The sequence below is a fragment of the Salvelinus namaycush genome, chromosome 8 (assembly GCF_016432855.1).
Source record: "Salvelinus namaycush isolate Seneca chromosome 8, SaNama_1.0, whole genome shotgun sequence".
Classification (NCBI taxonomy): domain Eukaryota; kingdom Metazoa; phylum Chordata; class Actinopteri; order Salmoniformes; family Salmonidae; genus Salvelinus; species Salvelinus namaycush.
Genome location: NC_052314.1, coordinates 11,850,449 through 11,869,536, shown reverse-complemented (window position 1 = coordinate 11,869,536; position 19,088 = coordinate 11,850,449). Strand labels below are relative to the sequence as shown.

The 19,088-nt window shown below is 44.4% G+C and overlaps 1 protein-coding gene across 3 annotated transcripts in view; it reads left to right on the top strand.

Moving 5' to 3' along the window:
- Positions 1 to 18,756, top strand: part of LOC120052393 (Golgi apparatus protein 1-like) — a 33,596-nt gene extending 14,840 nt beyond the window's left edge. Inside the window, exons 2-25 of one of the 3 annotated variants that reach the window (XM_038999270.1) lie at positions 3,748 to 3,777; positions 3,986 to 4,072; positions 4,684 to 4,899; positions 5,975 to 6,178; positions 6,376 to 6,447; positions 6,689 to 6,875; positions 7,080 to 7,294; positions 9,054 to 9,175; positions 9,304 to 9,405; positions 10,176 to 10,329; positions 12,166 to 12,303; positions 12,548 to 12,634; positions 12,767 to 12,829; positions 13,000 to 13,113; positions 13,345 to 13,433; positions 13,530 to 13,740; positions 13,858 to 13,995; positions 14,395 to 14,518; positions 14,932 to 15,074; positions 15,985 to 16,086; positions 16,361 to 16,468; positions 16,593 to 16,713; positions 16,845 to 16,951; positions 17,221 to 18,756. In XM_038999270.1, coding sequence (XP_038855198.1) covers positions 3,748 to 3,777; positions 3,986 to 4,072; positions 4,684 to 4,899; positions 5,975 to 6,178; positions 6,376 to 6,447; positions 6,689 to 6,875; positions 7,080 to 7,294; positions 9,054 to 9,175; positions 9,304 to 9,405; positions 10,176 to 10,329; positions 12,166 to 12,303; positions 12,548 to 12,634; positions 12,767 to 12,829; positions 13,000 to 13,113; positions 13,345 to 13,433; positions 13,530 to 13,740; positions 13,858 to 13,995; positions 14,395 to 14,518; positions 14,932 to 15,074; positions 15,985 to 16,086; positions 16,361 to 16,468; positions 16,593 to 16,713; positions 16,845 to 16,951; positions 17,221 to 17,388 — 3,102 coding nt within the window. In that variant the 3' untranslated portion in view covers positions 17,389 to 18,756. Of the gene's footprint in view, positions 1 to 3,747; positions 3,778 to 3,985; positions 4,073 to 4,683; positions 4,900 to 5,974; positions 6,179 to 6,375; positions 6,448 to 6,688; positions 6,876 to 7,079; positions 7,295 to 9,053; positions 9,176 to 9,303; positions 9,406 to 10,175; positions 10,330 to 10,521; positions 10,561 to 12,165; positions 12,304 to 12,547; positions 12,635 to 12,766; positions 12,830 to 12,999; positions 13,114 to 13,344; positions 13,434 to 13,529; positions 13,741 to 13,857; positions 13,996 to 14,274; positions 14,519 to 14,931; positions 15,290 to 15,984; positions 16,087 to 16,360; positions 16,469 to 16,592; positions 16,714 to 16,844; positions 16,952 to 17,220 lie in introns of those variants that run through there. The other 2 variants (XM_038999268.1, XM_038999269.1) reach the window with 2 other exon arrangements.
- Positions 18,757 to 19,088: the final 332 nt, after the last annotated feature.

Below are 19,088 nucleotides of genomic sequence, written 5' to 3'. Positions count from 1 at the left end.
AGTCTCCTTCACTCATGCTGCCAAACATACCGTCGTAAAACTGACCATCCACCGATCCTCGATTTCGGCGATGTCATTTACAAAATAGCCTCCAACATTCTACTCAGCAAATTGGATGCAGTCTATCACAGTGCCATCCGTTTTGTCACCAAAGCCCCATATACTACCCATCCCTGCGACCTGTACGCTCTCGTTGGCTGGCCCTCGCTTCATACTTGTCACCAAACCCACTGGCTTCAGGTCATCTACAAGTCTTTGCTAGGTAAAGCCCCGCCTTATCTCAGCTCACTGGTCACCATAGCAGCACCTACCCGTACCACGCGCTCCAGCAGGTATATCTCACTGGTCACCCCCAAAGCCAATTCCTCCTTTGGCCGCCTTTCCTTCCAGTTCTCTGCTGCCAATGACTGGAATGAACTGCAAAAATCACTGAAGCTGGAGACTCATATCTCCCTCACTAACTTTAAGCACCAGCTGTCAGCAGCTCACAGATCACTGCACCTGTACATAGCCCATCTGTAAATACCCCATCCAATCTACCTCATCCCCATACTGTATTTATTTATCTTGCTCCTTTGCACCCCAGTATCTCTACTTGCACATTCATCTTTTGCACATCTATCACTCCAATGTTTAATTGCTATATTGTAATTACCTCGCCACCATGGCCTATTTATTGCCTTACCTCCCTTATCTTACCTCATTTGCACACACTGTATATACTTTTTTCCCTACCCTATTATTGACAATGTTTGTTTATTCCATGTGTCGAACTGCTTTGCTTTATTTTGGCCAGGTCACAGTTGTAAATGAGAACTTGTTCTCAACTAGCCTACCTGGTTAAATAAAGGTGAAATAAAAAAATAAAAAAACGGGTGTTGCTGGGCAGCTTCAATGTGGTGCTCTTATTCTTCTCACTTTGCTATAACTTGATGACCCTTCACATACCTAACCGTTTCTTGTAGAGTGTATCCATTGTTTTCAGTGCCATGATGTCCTTGAGAAGCAGATTAGATGCATGAGCAGCACAGCCAATGGGTGTGATGTGAGGGTAGGACTCCTCTACTTTAGACCAAGCAACCTTCATGTTCGCAGCATTGTCTGTCACCAGTGCAAGTATACCTTCTGTGGTCCAAGGTCATTGATTATTGCCTTCAGCCCATCTGCAATGAAGTGACCTCTGTGTCTGGTGTCCCTTGTGTCTGTGCTCTTGTAGAATACTGGTTGAGGGGTGGAGATGATGTAGTTAATTATTCCTTGCCCACGATCGTTCGACCACCCATCAGAGATGATTGCAATACAGTCTGCTTTCTCTATGATTTGCTTGACCTTCACTTGAACTCTGTATCCAGCAAATGAGTAGATAAAGCATGTCTGGTTGGAGGGGTGTATGTTGGACGAAGAACATTCAGAAATCTCTTCCAATGCACATTGCCTGTGAGCGTCAGAGGTGAACCAGTTGCATACACAGCTCGAGCAAGACATTCATCAGCATTTCTCTGACTACGTTCCTCCATTGAGTAAACTTGATTCCAGGAGGACCATGAGCTGTTGCTATCGTTAAGGTGTCTGATTCATCATTTTCACCTCGAATAGAAGTAGAGGGACTTTTGTCAGAGGTAGCTTATTGTGAGCTCTGAGGGAACTTTAGACCAGATGATTCTGTATCTTTGTTGCATTATTCACATATGATTTGGCACAGTATTTGCAAATGTACACAGCTTTTCCAACTACATTTTCCTTCTGCAGTGAAATGTCTCCACACATCAGATAGTGCCCGTGGCATTTTCTTGTAAAGATTAGTAAAAAAACAAATACAATTCCAAGTACAGATAAATGGTTAAGCAGTTAGATTAAACAACTCCTTTGTAAGATACATGTTTTAAAATAAAATGTGTATGGAAACAAGTGAATTACCACTCAGTTAGCCGGCTTAAGCAAGCTAAAACCCACATGGTAGCAAAAACTAACTAGCAGAAATTGTTAGGAAGTTAGAAATGATTTAAAACACACTTTGCTGTAGGCTACTATTTTCTAGTTAACAAAAAAATAATGTCATATAAAATATATTCAACCCACCCAGTATTGTGATCAAAACTTATCAGAAAGCATGTAGTCCTTAGCTCAATAGCATCTCGTTAGTGTGCAAGATCTTGAGAATCAGCTGTACATGTGATGGAAGAAAGCACTGTGCATGCAGAAGGTTGCAATTCCATTGAATTGGGGATCGTTTAACCAAAATATGCCACAAGATCTAGAATTGCCTTGTGTATCCCACAAAAAAAGTTTCACTGTTTAATAAGCTAACTTTTTAAAATGAATTTAAGCAACATTCCCGGGCTTAACTTCCCATGGCAAATGTCCAGAAATTTACCGGTAAGTTTCCGACCCTTTGCAACCCGTGTGTGTACTCACTCACTAGGGAGGGGTTATTCGAATATCCAAACGGACGTTAGTATTCGAATACTTCAAAAAGTAAGGAAAAAACAGGCCTATTTTATCAATGGAAAAGGCTTTATCGATATTAAATATATTTATGAAATTGCTAAACAGAAGGATATTTCATGACATTCTTATTAACTACATTCAGGTTTGTTTTTATTGAATTTTCATGACTTGCGCCCCATAAAGACCTACGGTAGCCTACACGGAGTTAACGCGTTTGTTATTGTTGGCCAATCAAGGTGGCACTAGTAAGTGGCTCCATGTGTAGCAAGTGAAGTGGGAGATCTCTAATCAAAGCTAAATGGAATTAACGTTACGGAATTTAGTTAGCTAAATGAGGAGTCCGCTACAACGAGCAACCATCAGGTAGGCTGTGGAATCTGAATGGATTTGCTGTAGATAAGGACGGGAAGCACAGCAAAATACAGTAGCCTCAATTAGCCTAACGTTAGCTAGCTGGCTAACATAGCTGGCTATCTTAGCTAGTTTCTTTCCATCGATTTGATGCATTAGACGGGCACTACCAGATGGGATGATGATGATGATGATATATGGCGTCTACAAGTTTGTCTAACTAGCAAGAGTCCGTATGCTCGCTCGTCAAACACACACACTGACCTCTGCCCATCCCCCGAACTGCTGCAAGCAGTGAGACACCTCCCAAGTTGCACAACAAATCAGTTCCAAAGTTTAATCAAAGTATTTTTTATTTTGACTGGGGGAAAAATGCATGATATTCAAATAGTGACATTATTTCAAATGCTAACACAAGATTTGGCTTCCATGTGGCCCTGCCCTCCTGTAGATTGTAGTAGGCCATTTTGTAGAGTGTTATTTTAACACTAAAGCGATGATTAGTGCTTAGTTGGACTGCATTGCTTACAGTCAGTCTCCTGCGGCTCAGCTCCCATAGGGAGGCCATACATCAGTCAGCCTGGCCTGAGAGGTGCTAAGGAGAGGCATGCAGACATTCCTCTCCTCAATGGCCTTGTGATAATTTAGGAGGTGGGCTCAGTCAGGACAGTAGCTATATTAAGCACAGGCCCACTAACGGTATAAAGTGAAATGGGACTGATATTGACAGGTGACACTCGTATGTTTCTACAGCCCTACAAGTTGTTGAGTCATTACATCTTACTGGTGGCTAAGTGTTGTGTTCAGCTCTTCTCTACTCCACACTGACAACTGAAGTGCTGCATCACTGTGTTTGTTTGGCCTTGTGCTCTTAATTGCTCACTGCCCAGCATTTTCCTGCTTCTCTTTACGGTTCGAATCATAGTTTGACCCTTTTTTTCTCTCCAGGAAACCGAGATCGCTGCTGACTGCAACCATGTAAGTGTTTTGAACTCCCTCCCTCACATCATTAAACCGTCCTTTCAATTTGTGTAACTGAATGTGAATAACGATTTAATACAGCGTTGTTAGCCCCACTTGTGGTCTGACCTGCTATCACACCCCTGCTTCCATTTCCCACTCACAGTGGACCTGTACTGTTTTCTCTGAGCTATCAATAGACTTGTTTAATGTCTTCTTTCTCCAGCTCCTGTGGAACTACAAGCTGAACCTGACGACTGACCCCAAGTTTGAGTCTGTGGCTGTGGAGGTGTGCAAGACCACCATCACCGACGTAAGTTGGATAGCTAGCTTGCAGAGCTTTATGCATCTGACTATAGGTAATAATTATTATTATTTGCGTGCTTATTTGTCCTGTTTCACATATCCTCTCCTCAATGGCCTTGTGTGTGTATTATACACATGCATGAAATGGGCTTTTTGCATATCCCAACTCCCCCTGAGACACCCTCGGCGAGCGGCCAGGGTCAGCCATTATCAACGGCAACCCTAATTGCTCCAGGGCACATTGACAGATTGTTCACCTTGTCGACTCGGGGATTTGAACTAGCGACCTTTCGGTTACTGGCCCAATGCTCTAACCATTAGGCTACCTGCAGCTACCGTTAGGTCCTGTCCTCATGCTGTCACTGTCCCTGGCACCTAGCAACACCTAGTACCAACACACCGTTTGTAAGTTGGCCTAACACACCCATGCTCAACTGGAAAAGCTTCAATTACAGTTAAAAGTGGCCTGCCTATAGTAGTTTCTTCCATTCTTTAATCATGGATTGGTTTTGGCTTAATCCCTACGTGCACAGGCCTTTGATGCCCATGCAAACTAATTGTGTAAGAAAGATATATTGTGACATACGCTAACCATAATTTTCCTCTCCTTCCTCTCAGATAAAAGAATGTGCGGCGGAGGAGAGAGGAAAGGGCTACCTGGTGTCCTGCCTGGTGGATCACCGCGGCAACATCACGGAGTACCAGTGCAACCAGTACATCACCAAGATGACCAGCATTGTGTTCAGCGACTACCGCCTCATCTGTGGCTTCATGGACAATTGCCGCGAGGACATCAACAGCCTGCACTGTGGCAGCATATCCACCGGCGAGAAGGTGACTGCTCTCGTGGCCTTCTCTCGCCTGTCTGTTATTGCTCTGTGATATATCAGAGTACATGCTATTTAGCAGACGCTTTACATCCATTTGGTCCCAGGAATCGAACCCACTATCCTGGCCATGCTTTAACAGCTGAGTTACAGGGGACCACATCTATAGGCATAGCTCTAACCTTGTCTAACTCTCATACACACCTGTCTCTTCTTACTGTCTACTCTCAACTCATTTCACTGGCGACTCAGTAGCCTACACATCTGTAAAGATGGAAAACTTGCTCACGTTTTAAATCAGGAATTTGTCATGAGGGCTTTATATAGCATTAGATTTGTATGAATCGGTCTCTGTCTCTAGAGGTAACAAAAAAAACGGACAGGCGCAGGATATACCCATTTTGTTTGTGCTGGTTTCTAATTTGTTTGGTTTTCCTTTTTATTTGACACTTTGTGTTCCACCATGGCTTATGACTACATGAGGTTTCCTGCTTTGGGCATAATGTAGTCAGGCTTGAGTTACTGCCTCTGTGCTGCTCAGAGATCCAGTGTGGTTTTCCTGGCTATGAGTCCTCCTGAGTTTGCACTCACTACAGTCAGTAACTTAGCTACTTCAGTCATGATTTATGACGAATTTAGCTTCCACGCTCCCAAAACTCCCAGTGTTAAACAATTTATATTTTCATCCTGGCATCCTCTGAATTATTCATTTCTACAGGATGATTAATGACCATGCCTTCAGGAATCAAAAGCCAGTTGTCAGGGCAACACAACGGCAATAACTACTGACGCTGAATAAATAAAAAAATGTTGGTCCTTTTTTAAAATATTTAACTTCTCTGTATTTACTAGTGTATTTCCTCCCCTCTCTGGCTGTTTTTGTGGTTGTGTGTTCTATTAAATTGCTAAAAGAAATCCTTTGAAAAACAATATTTGATAACATCGGATCCAAAGCGCAACTCTGGGTGTTAACACTTCTGGTCTCACACAGAGACGCATCAGTACACAAAGGCTTGTCAGTGCTGTAGCCAACTTGAACGTATCCATCTCACTGTCCCCATGCCACCCTGTCTGTCCCTCAGGACGTGCACTCCCAAGGTGAGGTGATAGCATGCCTGGAGAAGGGTCTGGTCAGGGAGGCAGAGGAGCAGCCCGGGGCCCATGCCATCAGGCCTGACTGTAAGAAGGCCATCATGCGTGTGGCCGAACTCTCCTCAGACGACTTCCACCTGGACAGGTACCTCTACTTTTCCTGCCGGGAGGACCGTGAGCGCTTCTGTGAAAATGTGAGTACCTTCTTCCTGTTCCCTTCTCGTCTCTTTCTTTTCTTTAGAGGCTAAATATTGAGATTCGGGGTCAGATACATTCAGACTTTTATCCGAGTTGAATCCAAGCTCCTTGCAAAGGTGTTTTTGTCACTAACTTTGGGAATGTGAAAATGAATTCATCATTGAATCCCAATTCTATTTTCTTTGATTTCTAGACTCCAGCCGGAGAGGGCAGAGTCTACAAGTGTCTCTTCAACCACAAGTTTGAGGAGGCCATGTCTGAAAAGGTACGTGTTCTGCTCTACAGCCTGGTTGGAACGGAGTCATCGCCAAAATAATCATATCTTCTGCTACTTGTCATTTGTCCATATGAATAATGCTGTTATTGCAAGGCATTTTGTCAGCAAGGTTGTCTAAAATGTAGAGAACACCATTGAATGGGAATATCTGTTCTGGTAATTCCATTCTATTAGTCAGTGAGTCAGATGGAGATTGTGACCCGCCCTGTGTTTTGGTTGACCTCCACAGTGCAGAGAGGCTCTGACCACGCGTCAGAAGCTGATTACCCAGGACTACAAGGTGAGCTACTCCCTGGCCAAGGCCTGCAAGACAGACCTGAGGAAGTACCGCTGCAGTGTGGACACCAACATGCCCCGTGCACGCGAGGCCCGCCTCTCCTACCTGCTGCTCTGTCTGGAGTCTGCCGTACACAGAGGTTAGGCTGGCTGTCTCTTCTTCCTAATCTATATCTGTGTCTCTCCCTGTCAACCTGTTTGGTCAATCTGTATTCGTCTTTCTCTCATACGGTGTCACACTGCTGTTACTTTGAGGATTTTTCTTTCCACTTAATGAAATGAAATGGCTTTCTAGTGCCCCACTTGTAGTTCCTATGTGACTTTTCCTGACGTGTGTGTTCCAGGTCGTACGGTGAGCGGTGAGTGTCAGGGGGAGATGTTGGACTACAGGAGGATGTTGATGGAGGACTTCTCTCTGAGCCCTGAGATCGTGCTGCACTGCCGTGGGGAGATCGAGGCCCATTGCTCCGGCCTCCACCGCAAGGGACGCACCCTGCACTGCCTCATGAGGGTGGGCCGAGGAGACATGGGCACCATCGACAACCTCTGCCAGAAAGCTGTGAGTTCACAGGGTTCTCCCCAGGAGTGGTGCTGCTGTGTAAGGTGGGCGGGGGAGGTCTGGAAGGGGGCGGTGTTCAGAGTTTTGTTTAACTTCTTATGGCTGAAGGGGCAGTATTGAGTAGTTTGGATGAAAGGTGCACAGAGGTGCCCAAAGTAAACAGCCTGCTCCTCAGTCATAGTTGCTAATATATGCATATTATTATTAGTATAGGATAGAAAACACTCTGAAGTTTCTAAAACTGTTTGAATGATGTCTGTGAGTATAACAGAACTCATATGGCAGGCAAAAACCTGAGAAAAAATCCAAACAGGAAGTGGAAATTCTGAGGCTGGTCGATTTTCAACCAATATCCTATTGAAATCACAGCGAGATATGGATGAGTTTGCACTTCCTACGGCTTCCAGTAGATGTCAACAGTCTGTAGAACCTTGTCTGATGCCTCTACTGTGAAGGGGGGCCGAATGAGAGGGGAATTAGTCAGGTCTGCCATGACCTGACGATTCTTTGACCATGCGCGTTCACATGAGAGGGAGCTCTGTTCCATCGCTCATCTGAAGTCAATGTAATTCTCTGGATGTAAAGTTATTCAAGATTTATGTTAAAAACATTCTAAAGATTGATTGAATCAATCGTTTGACATGTTTCTACTGACTGTTACGGAACCTTTGGACATTGTCAGCTTTTAGTGAACGTGCTTCCTGACGTTGGATTTGCTTACCAAACACGCTACAAAAATAGCTATTTGGACATAAATGATGGACATTACCGAACAAAACAAACATTTCTTGTGGCAGTCCTGGGAGTGCATTCCGACGAAGATCAGCAAAGGTAAGTGAAGATTTATAATGCTTTTTATGAGTTTTGTTGACTGCACAATTTGGCGGGTAACTGTATGGCTTGCTTTTGTGGCTGAACGCTGTTTTCAGATTATTGAATAATGTGTTTTGCCGTAAAGCTTTTTGAAATCTGACACAGCGGTTGCATTAAGAACAAGTTTATCTTTTAATTCTATGTAAAACATGTATCTTTCATCAAAGTTTATGATGAGTATTTATGTTATTTGACGTGGCTCTCTGCAATTTCTCCGGATATTTTGGAGGCATTTCTGAACATGGCGCCAATGTAAACTGAGGTTTTTGGATATAAATATGAACTTAATCGAACAAGACATATATGTATTGTGTAACATGAAGTCCTATGCGTGTCATCTGATGAAGATCATCAAAGGTTAGTGATTAGTCTTATCTCTATTTGTGCTTTTTGTGACTCCTCTCTTTGGCTGGAAAAATGGCTGAATTTTTCTGTGAGTTGTTGGTGACTTAACATAATCGTTTGTGGTGCTTTCGCTGTAAAGCCTGTTTGAAATCGGACACTTTGGTGGGATTAACAACAAGATTACCTTTAAAATGGTATAAGATACATGTATGTTTGAGGAATTTTAATTATGAGATTTCTGTTGTTTGAATTTGGCGCCCTGCACTTTCACTGGCTGTTGTCATATCATCCCGTTAACGGGATTGCAGCCATAAGAAGTTAATTTATTTAAAATTTTTGTAGTAAAAAAAAAAATGCCTGTAAAATCACCAGGAATTCATCATAAAATTAGTTTAATTTAGGACATTCCACCACTGAGGTCAAACAGAAAAGAGAACCACTGTCAAGTTTTACTACACGTGCAGTTTGCCTAGTCATCTAGCTGTGTAACCCTCCCATTACCAGACAGTGGTTGTTGAAGGTTTGGGTCTCTTTCTCTTAGCTCCAGACCCTGATCCAGGAGGCTGATCCTGGGGCAGACTACCGTATCGACCGGGCCCTGAACGAGGCTTGTGAGTCTGTCATCCAGACCGCCTGTAAACACATCCGCAACGGAGACCCCATGTGAGTCACAGAATTGTTACTCTCTCCTGCTTGATTGACACAAAGCTAGCAGAACATTTGTATGTCAAATTGTATGCAGTACTTTGTATATCTGTGGAATTGTTAAGCTCTAACATGCTTTTGTGTAGGATCCTGTCTTGTCTGATGGAGCACCTGTACACCGAGAAGATGGTGGAGGACTGTGAACACAGGCTGCTGGAGCTGCAGTACTTCATAGCACGGGACTGGAAGTAAGTAGCAATGCTACTAGTTTATGGTGATGCTTGTCGTGGAATATTCTAATCAAGTAAGAGACTGTCATTTCTTCAAACAATCATCTTTATTCAATATTGATTAAATATTGCAATAATGAGGCTGGTCGACCGCACACTTTAAAGTGTGTTGCCGAGAGCTTAACCTTTACAGAGGAATCCTGTTTCTCATATAGCTGACACTAAGAATGCTTAGTCATGGCTGGTTCCACACCTCCCATGCAGATCAGCCATCTTGGGTTCATCTTATGGTTATCTGCACCTGGTGCTGTTTTAACCCAACCCCGGTTTAGTTTCCCAGATTCCAGGATGATTAGAAACTGAGGGGTTTTCTTCTACTCCTCCAGGCTATCTCAGTTACACCCACCACATGTTGTCTATGGAATGTCAGGCTGCAACTCAATTGTCAGCTCAAGCTCCAGAGGCCCAACTCAGCCCCACAGACACAGATGAGAGAATACTCATAATAGCTTTTCGACGCATAAACAGTATTAAACAATCTTGTAATTTTTCTCTCACATGCTTCACACATTCAAAGCCTATTAGGGGCCTGATCAGACTCCATATTAAGGGTTTTTAGTATGCCTGGTCAGTGTGCCCTGGTATGGTTTCCTACACTGTGCTTTTGCTTGCTCTTTTGGGTCTAGGCCAGGTTACTGTAAAATCACTTTGTGGCAATTGCTGATGTAAAAGGATGTTATAAATGTATTTGCTTAATCCTCACACACACTCCTCTTATTGTCTGCCAGACTGGACCCCATCCTCTATAAGAAGTGCCAGGGCGATGCCTCCCGTCTGTGCCACACCCACGGCTGGAACGAGACAAGTGAGATGATGCCACCTGGTGCCATCTTCTCCTGTCTGTACCGCCACGCTTACCGCACAGAGGAGCAGGGACGGCGGGTAGGACTGATTTCACCGCAGTGCACTGCACAAAACGTAGCTATCAGTGGCTAATTTAGAAGAACATCAATATAGATGTAGCTAAATGTAAAATTTTCACAGAAAACCTAAATATTGTCTGAAGTGATCTAGGACCTTTTTAGAAATGCATCTGTCCTCAGTACATTCTGAAGGTGTTGTCCTTTTTAAAAGGGAAATGCAGGGGAAGAAACAGGAAGACGTGTTTTCATTGTAAGTTCAGTGTTTTGTTTGGGATGATTATCACGATTTGATTGGGTTCTGATTCCTGAAGTTGATTCTGGTCAAAATGAGGGCATATTATAGATTTTGCTTGTTGGAGAATGTCAATTCGATTACGTTTTTGATAATGAAATGATTTAGCCAACGACTTAAAGTATGAGTGGATGCACCTCTACATGTTGAATGTGTCATTGGTATCAGCAGTGGGATTATGTGATGTAATGATCACTATACTCCTCGAAATGGTCTTGAGAATGACTACCTTAAAGGCCCAGTGCAGTCAAAGTTATGTTTTCCTGCAGTAACTAACACTGTAAAAGTGTTAAGAAATGGAATCCGTGGTATTTCCTGGTAGTTGCTGGTTGAAAATGCAATCTACGCAAGACCTCATCAGCCCGATTGGCGTGAGTTTCGGCTTGCCTGGTGATATCACCAGGCGGTAAATTGGTTAATAGATCAATAACAGAGTTCCAAACCTGTCTACCAATAACCACTCCCAGACAGTCCTAGCAAAATTCTTGCTCTAGAATGACGTGAAATACGGGCCAATTCAAGAGGGTGCTACTAAATTAGTGTCTAAACCTAGTTATGTTTTTGCCTATGTCAGTATGAATCACATGCAGTGAATCATTAGATTGTTCTCTACAATATTATAACATTAATATGCTTGTACAGTGTTGATTAAATAAGATTGTTTGTTGTGAACGTTGCTAGTTTAGACCACACTGGTCTTGGTTGTATCGCTTCCATATTTAGACGTTGCGAGGTGGTAACATTTGGAGGCGTTTCCGCGCTTTGGACCAATCAACTTGATACCCTTTGTCATTTTCATCTCGAGATCAATGGCTTTCTATTCCTCAAACCCTGGTCAATCAACTTTGAGAGGGCCTGTTTCTATGGTGATTTATAAAGGGGAAACTCAGAAATAAACAAAAAATGGGGGAGGGTAGATACTGATTCTGTTTGTTCGCTTTGTAAATTAATTGTGTGTGCAAGTGTTTTTCTTTTATTCTGTGTTTTTCATTTATAAAAAGCCCATGTTATCACACATGAACCTGCAGGCACTAGTTAGCTTGTCAGATGACGCTCGACTTTGGCGCCGTTCTGCTCACGGAGCAGTGTCCGAGTTCTATTGAGCAGTGACCACTTTTTGACCATGGCTGTAATCACATTCTAATCTCTCTAATCATTCTAAATTCTCTGAGTAAATCGTCTTTACCAGAAATTATTTGATATTGATATAATATCTGCATTGGGCCTTTTTAATATTTGACTGGAATGGTTGATTGGTGACGTTAACAGTGGGATTATTTATTGTGAATGCCCATTCAATATACTGAAGGTACACTACAAGCAAACATATAATTCTGATGGGACCTTCCATAAGTGTTGACACTTGTCTGTCTTGGGGGCTCCTATCTCCCCTACTGTCTAGTTCTCTTGTCCTGCATCTTAAACAGGGTTGGCCTCAATTCCATTTCAAATCAGTAAATTTAGGAAGTTCCTGAAAGTCCAATTGACTGGATTGAAATGGAATTGATCCAGATCCTGCGTTTTTTTTATAATGTTGAGTGCTATTCTTTTGATATTCTTTAGCTGTCCCGGGACTGTAAAGTGGAGGTGCAGCGTATCCTCCACCAGAGGGCGTTGGATGTGAAGCTGGACCCCGAGCTGCAGAGACGCTGTATGACTGACCTGGGGAAGTGGTGCAGTGAGAAGACTGAGTCTGGACAGGTACTGGAGGAGACCGCTTGCTGTCTGTCACAGCAAATTCAGATGACTTGCATAATAAGCTATCTCATCCATTCATTGAATTGTAGCCTGTAACTGCTGACGTGATGGTTTTGCTTTAAAATGCTGGATGCAGACAGTCCTTTACTATAGAATATGGCTGTACATATTGGGGTTAGATCAGGGGGACAGTAATTGCACAACCAGGGTGTAAAAAGTTTGACATGGAATTTTTTTGGTGTTCCAGGAACTGGAGTGTCTACAGGATCACCTAGAGGAGCTGGTGTCAGAGTGCAGGGATGTGGTGGGGAACCTGACTGAACTGGCGTCTGAGGTGAGAGAGACAGGTGTACCAGGGACACGCTGACTAACTGGTTGACCGACTGACTGCTCTGTAAGAAGAACTGGCTGTGGTAAACTATGGTTTGTCACATGGTAAAAGGGCGTTCTTCTCTTTTCCCACCAGGACATTCAGATTGAGACCCTGCTGATGAGAGCCTGTGAGCCAGTCATCCAGTCGCACTGTCACGTGAGTCCTACCTCTACCACAGCCCCGAGCGCCCTCTCAGGGTTTCTCATACCACCAACCCCCATTTTAACTCCACTAACAATGACTGGGATATCTCTCCTGTCAAGAATGTAAAATTATCCATTAACTGATCAGGTTATCCTGACCATTTCTCCCCTTCTTTCTCCCAGGAGGTGGCAGATAACCAGATCGACACGGGGGATCTGATGGAGTGTCTGGTGCAAAACAAACACCAGAAGGAGATGAACGACAAGTGTGCTGTGGGAGTCACACATTTCCAACTGGTGAGTCTGTCTGTCGCCCAATTCCAAATAAACTCCCAACACTGGTGTCGATCTGAAATGATTGGATAGATGGAAGTGAGAAACATACAATATGCATCTAAACCAACGCTTTCATCCAAAGCAACTTACTGAGTGAGTTCATCCAGTTTGATAGTATGTGAGATTTGAACCCACGACTTTGACAGCTGCTTCACTCCCATTTCTCTGCGCTTCCCTTCTCCTCCCTTTCAGGTCCAGATTAAGGACTTCCGTTTCTCCTACAAGTTTAAGATGGCCTGCAAAGAGGATGTGCTCAAACTCTGCCCCAACATCAAGAAGAAGTGAGTCTCGTCTGAGAGAGAACCTGGGCATAGTTGACCCAACTACAGTCAAACTTTAAACGGACCCAAACGTTGTCTCTCTTGCTGTCTCTCTAGGGTGGATGTAGTGCTCTGTCTAAGCACCACGGTGAGGAACGACACTCTTCAGGACGTCAAGGAGCAGCGTGTGTCTGTCAAGTGTCGTAAGCAGCTGAGGGTGGAGGAGCTGGAGATGTCTGAGGATGTCCGTCTGGAGCCTGAGCTCTACGACTCCTGTAAGCAGGACATCGGGAGGCTGTGCCAGAACGTGGCCTTCGGGAATGCCCAGGTAAGGCCCACTGACAACTGTTTGTGTGCCTTGAAAAAGCATTTAGTGTAAACAATATTTTTCATAACTATTGATTACGCTGATGGCAACTATTGATGACTTTGACGTTTGTAATAGGTGATAGAATGTCTGAAGGAGAACAAGAGGCAGCTGACCCAGCGCTGTCACCACAGGGTGTTCAAGCTGCAGGAGGTAGAGATGATGGACCCAGAGCTGGACTTCCAACTCATGAGGGTCTGCAAGCAGATGATTCGGGTATGTACTTTTCACAGAGTCATTTTAGCACCGAATGCATAACACAAGGACCCTGGTCCAAACCCAAAGCAAGGAATGTAAGGAACTTTTCAACAATGTAGCTATGCTCAAAGGTGCCTCAGTCAAACCATGATTGCTGATTACGTTGTGTCCGTATGAAGTTACATTTCAGAGTACTTTTCTGAAGGAGAGATCCCTGGCTGCTACTAAGACTGTCCCAGACAGACATGATGACTGGCTTGTTGTCTGTTGGTCTCTCCCCTGTGTCTTCTCTCCCAGTGTGTGTATTTCATCTGCATAGATGCAATACATTTAATCGATAATGAAGAGCAACGTTTCACCAGCTACGCTGCCTTCATCTGTGTTTCTGAGTGTCCTAGTGTTGTCTGTGTCTGCCAGCGGTTCTGTACTGAGGCTGATGCCAAGAACATGCTGCAGTGCCTGAAGCAGAACAAGAACAGCGAGCTGATGGACCCCAAGTGTAAACAGATGATCACCAAGAGACAGATCACACAGAATACAGGTGGATACTGAATATACACACACACTATAGCTCACAATATGAGCAGAGATTATGGCTTCCATCAAACATACAGTACACAACACCTCTGTAGTATTACCCTACCCCTATGGTTCTCACCCTGTCTCCCCAATCTAACCCCTATGGTTCTCACCCTGTCTCCCCAATCTAACCCCTATGGTTCTCACCCTGTCTCCCCAATCTAACCCCTATGGTTCTCACCCTGTCTCCCCAATCTAACCCCTATGGTTCTCACCCTGTCTCCCCAATCTAACCCCTATGGTTCTCACCCTGTCTCCCCAATCTAACCCCTATGGTTCTCACCCTGTCTCCCCAATCTAACCCCTATGGTTCTCACCCTGTCTCCCCAATCTAACCCCTATGGTTCACCCCGTCTTCTTTTGTGTTCTGTCCAGACTACAGGTTGAACCCAGTGCTGAGGAAGTCGTGTAAGGCTGACATCCCTAAATTCTGCCAGAACATCCTGAACAAGGCTACAGGAGACAGTGAGCTGGAGGGACAGGTTGTCTCCTGCCTCAAACTCAAATACGCAGACCAGGTCAGGCTACACATGTTTACTGTGTCTCCTTATACGGACCAGAAATATTAACTCAACAATTTCAACTATTTTTACTGAGTTACAGTTCATATAAGGAAATCAGTCAATTGAAATGAATTCATTAGGCCTAATATATGTAATTTACCCGGCTAGGCAGTGGTGCAGCCATTGGTGGGCCTGGGAGGGCATAGGCCCACCCACTTGGGAGCAAGGCCCACCCACTGGGGAGCCAAGCCCAGCCAATCAGAATGAGTTTTCCCCCCACAAAAGGGCTTTATTACAGACAGAAATACTCCTCAGTTTCATCTGCTGTACGGCTGACTGGTCTCAGATGATCCTGCAGGTGAAGAAGCCAGATGTGGAGGTCCTGGGCTAGCGTGGTTACACGTGGTCTGTGGCTGTGAGGCCGGTTGAATGTACTGCCTAATGCTCTAAAACGACATTGGAGGCAGCTTATGGAAAAGAAATTAACATTCAATTGTCTGTCAACAGCTCTGGTGGACATTCCTGCAGTCAGCATGCCAATTGCATGCTCCCTTAACTTGAGACATCCATGTCGTGTGACGAAACATCACATTTTAGTGGCCTTTTATTGTCCCCAGCACAGGGTGTAGCTGTTTAATCAGCTTCTTGATATGCCACACCTGTCAGGTGGATAGATTATCTTGGCAAAGGAGAACTGCTCACTAACAGGGATGTAAACCAATTTGTGCACAACTTTTGAGAGCAATATGCTTTTGGTGGGTATTGAACATTTCTGGGATCTTTTTTTTCAGCTCATGGGACCCACTTTTTACATGTTTATATGTTTGTTCAGTATAGTCGACCATGTTTGAGGGATTGGTAGGTAGGTTACACGTACTGTCTGTGTGGGTGTACTTAGACCATTCTCTTACGTGTGTGTCCACAGCGTCTCTCTCCGGACTGTGAGGACCAGATCAGAGTGATCCTTCACGAGTCGGCGCTGGACTACAGACTGGACCCCCAGCTACAGATCCACTGTGCTGAGGAGGTGAGTGGGTCTAAACAGGGGTGTATTCATTGTCTTGCAATGGAAACCGTATACAGTTTTTAAGAACCAAACGGAACGAAATGGGGAGGGACCTTCCTGAATTTGCCAAATAGAAACTCTGTTTTGTTGCAAATCGTTTTCCGTGTGGAGTAAACAGTTGAAATATTTCGCTACAGAATCGTCGCAATGAATACACCCCAGAACTATTACAAACACACACGCTCTGTAACACAGTTAAGAAATGGTGGTTATACATTACACTTCTGCGTGTCAGATCTCTCGGCTGTGTCCAGAGGAGGCTGCGGCCCAGGAGCAGACCGGTCAAGTAGAGGAGTGTCTTAAAGTCAACCTCCTCAAGATCAAAGTGGAGGGCTGCAAGAAGGTGGGTGGTTCTGTTCTCTTCCCTCTCCTCTTGGTAAACAGAAACTGACAATGTTCAGCCTTCTTAAGAGCCAAGAGTCTGAGAAACATCCTTTTATTTCTCCCCCCCCCCCTCCTCTCTGCAGGAGGTTCTGAACATTCTGAAGGAGAGTAAGGCAGACATCTTTGTGGACCCTGTCCTCCACACGGCCTGCGCTTTGGACATCAAGCACCAGTGTGCTGCCATTCCACCAGGACGAGGACGGCGTGAGTAGTACACACACACCACCTGCACATTTGTACAAACACCTCTGTCCTTCGTACATACATCCCTGTCCCTGAAAGGCCTTTTTCTCTGTGCTGAATGGCCTTTCCTTTTTGCTTGTGTTTCTCGTCAGAGATGTCCTGTCTGATGGAGGCTCTGCAGGACAAGAGGGTGCGTCTGCAGCCAGAGTGTAAGAAGAGACTGCAGGACCGCATCGACATGTGGAGCTACGCAGCCAAGGTGAACAAGACGCACACACACACACCCACAAGACGTCACTAGCTTGCCTAAACACTCACACCTGAGTCCCTTCAAAACAAGTGCGAACCTACCAAACATTACCACCACACTTTTTAATGCGTGTATGTTTTTTGTCAGGAATTGAGCTATCAGTGGATGCTACCCTCTTATTGCCTAGGATTCAACTCACACAATATCACATTGAACAATCTCTACCGTTTCATACTTTGACACCCACACCTGCTCCCCTCCCCCTATGTCCCTCCAAGGTGGCCCCGGCCGAAGGCTTCTCAGACCTGGCCATGCAGGTGATGACCTCACCCTCCAAGACCTACATCCTGGCTATGATTGGCCTGAGTGTGTGCATTCTCTTCCTGTTTGGACTGCTGTGTGGCCGCATCACCAAGCGATTAATGCAGGAGCAGAAGGACAGGTAGAGAGAGGGGCCACAGAACCAGGACAGGGCCCTCACTCAACATAGCCCCAGCTGCCCTGACCTTAGCCTGGCTCCATGTACAAACCATCTCCTTTTTATCCTCCTCTTCTACCCCCCCAGCCCCTTCCACATCCCTCCCCGAGACTGGCTTCTAGGGGGAGCCAGCCATTCGAGCTTCTGTCATCATTGCTATGCTGTCTGAGGGCCACATAGGGTGCGGGCCTGGCCTAGATTACCCAGTCTACCCTATAATAGTTGGTTTCACTGGTGTGAGAGTGGACATGCCCTGACTGTGAGACCGACTCATAACCCCTTCACCATCTCCACTCCAGTGTCTGACTGATGTTCTGAAGTTATACAGGAGACTTCTAGAAGGACGCTGCCGCCACCTGTTTGTCCACCATCGCTCCACTGCTAACCAGCTAACGCTAACAGACCTATACCGTCGAGCGGCCCAGTTAGGCCAGCCTGATGGGGCATAAGCTAAAATTCTGGATTCTGCTTTTGGTTTCTCTTGCAGTGGTTTTCTTTTTTTGCTTTATCTCATTTAGAGGTAATATTTCTTTACAGATGTTTTCTGTGGGTGGGGGGGGTCAGTGGGGTAGAAGGGGAGGTGGATTCACAATAAACAGTAAGAGTTATGTGAGAGAGACCGAAAGAACGTCTCCGTACTTATGTTCTTCCTGAGAGGCTTTCAATGATTTCAGTACTGATAAATTGCTTTTAGTGTGAGTGTTTGTGAGAATGAAAGTGTGTGTGAAATGGGAGTGTTAACTGTTTTTCTAGTATATTGTTATTCTCCTGAGAGGGCGGTGGGGGGGTTGACTTACTTCAGGTTACCCATGTTTATTACATTCACTGATTTGCCATGAGACTGCCAGGTGTGAACTGTCCTCCACCGACTGAGCCACATAGGAGAGGAGTCAACAGCCTACAGCATATTAGATCAGTCGTACACTTATAATAACTGATGATAAATATTATTGATTCCTCAATTTGTGATTATACTGACAGACCTGGCAGTGTATCATAGATGGCTCCAGTGCCAATGCTAACCGAATGGGTGGTATGGTGGAGAAACGGTTAGCATTGACTAGATGGCTGGACATCCAGGCGAGTAGTCACACACATTTCTCTCAAGGTACTCAGAGTTAACAATGGGCATTTCAAAGTTGGGAGAGCTGGGTCTAGGTGGTCTGATTGGACACAACACTGGTGACAGACGGTGCAGAAAGATGAGTCTAATTTTGAACACTAACATTTCCAAAGCTTCCCATGTAGCAAGTTTAAGCCAAGGGTATCTGTAGCGGCGTTAGAATGGTGGTAGAAGGGGTCAAGAACAATGAAAAAAAAAAATAAAGACAAGTGCTTATAGAGAAGTTTTTGTTTTGAAATTATACTGGAACCATTGCACATTTGTATGTTATTTTAGTTATATACACACAGTACCAGTCAAATGTTTGGAAACCTACTCATTCAAGGATTTTTCTTTATTTTTACTATTTTCTACGTTGTAGAATAATAGTGAAGACATCAACTATGAAATATCACATATGGAATCATGTAGTAACCCCAAAAAAGTGTTAAACAAATCAAATTATATATTTGAGATTCTTCAAATAGCTACCCTTTGCTTTGACGACAGCTTTGCGCACTCTTGGCATTTTCTCAACCAGCTTCACCTGGAATGCTTTTCCAACA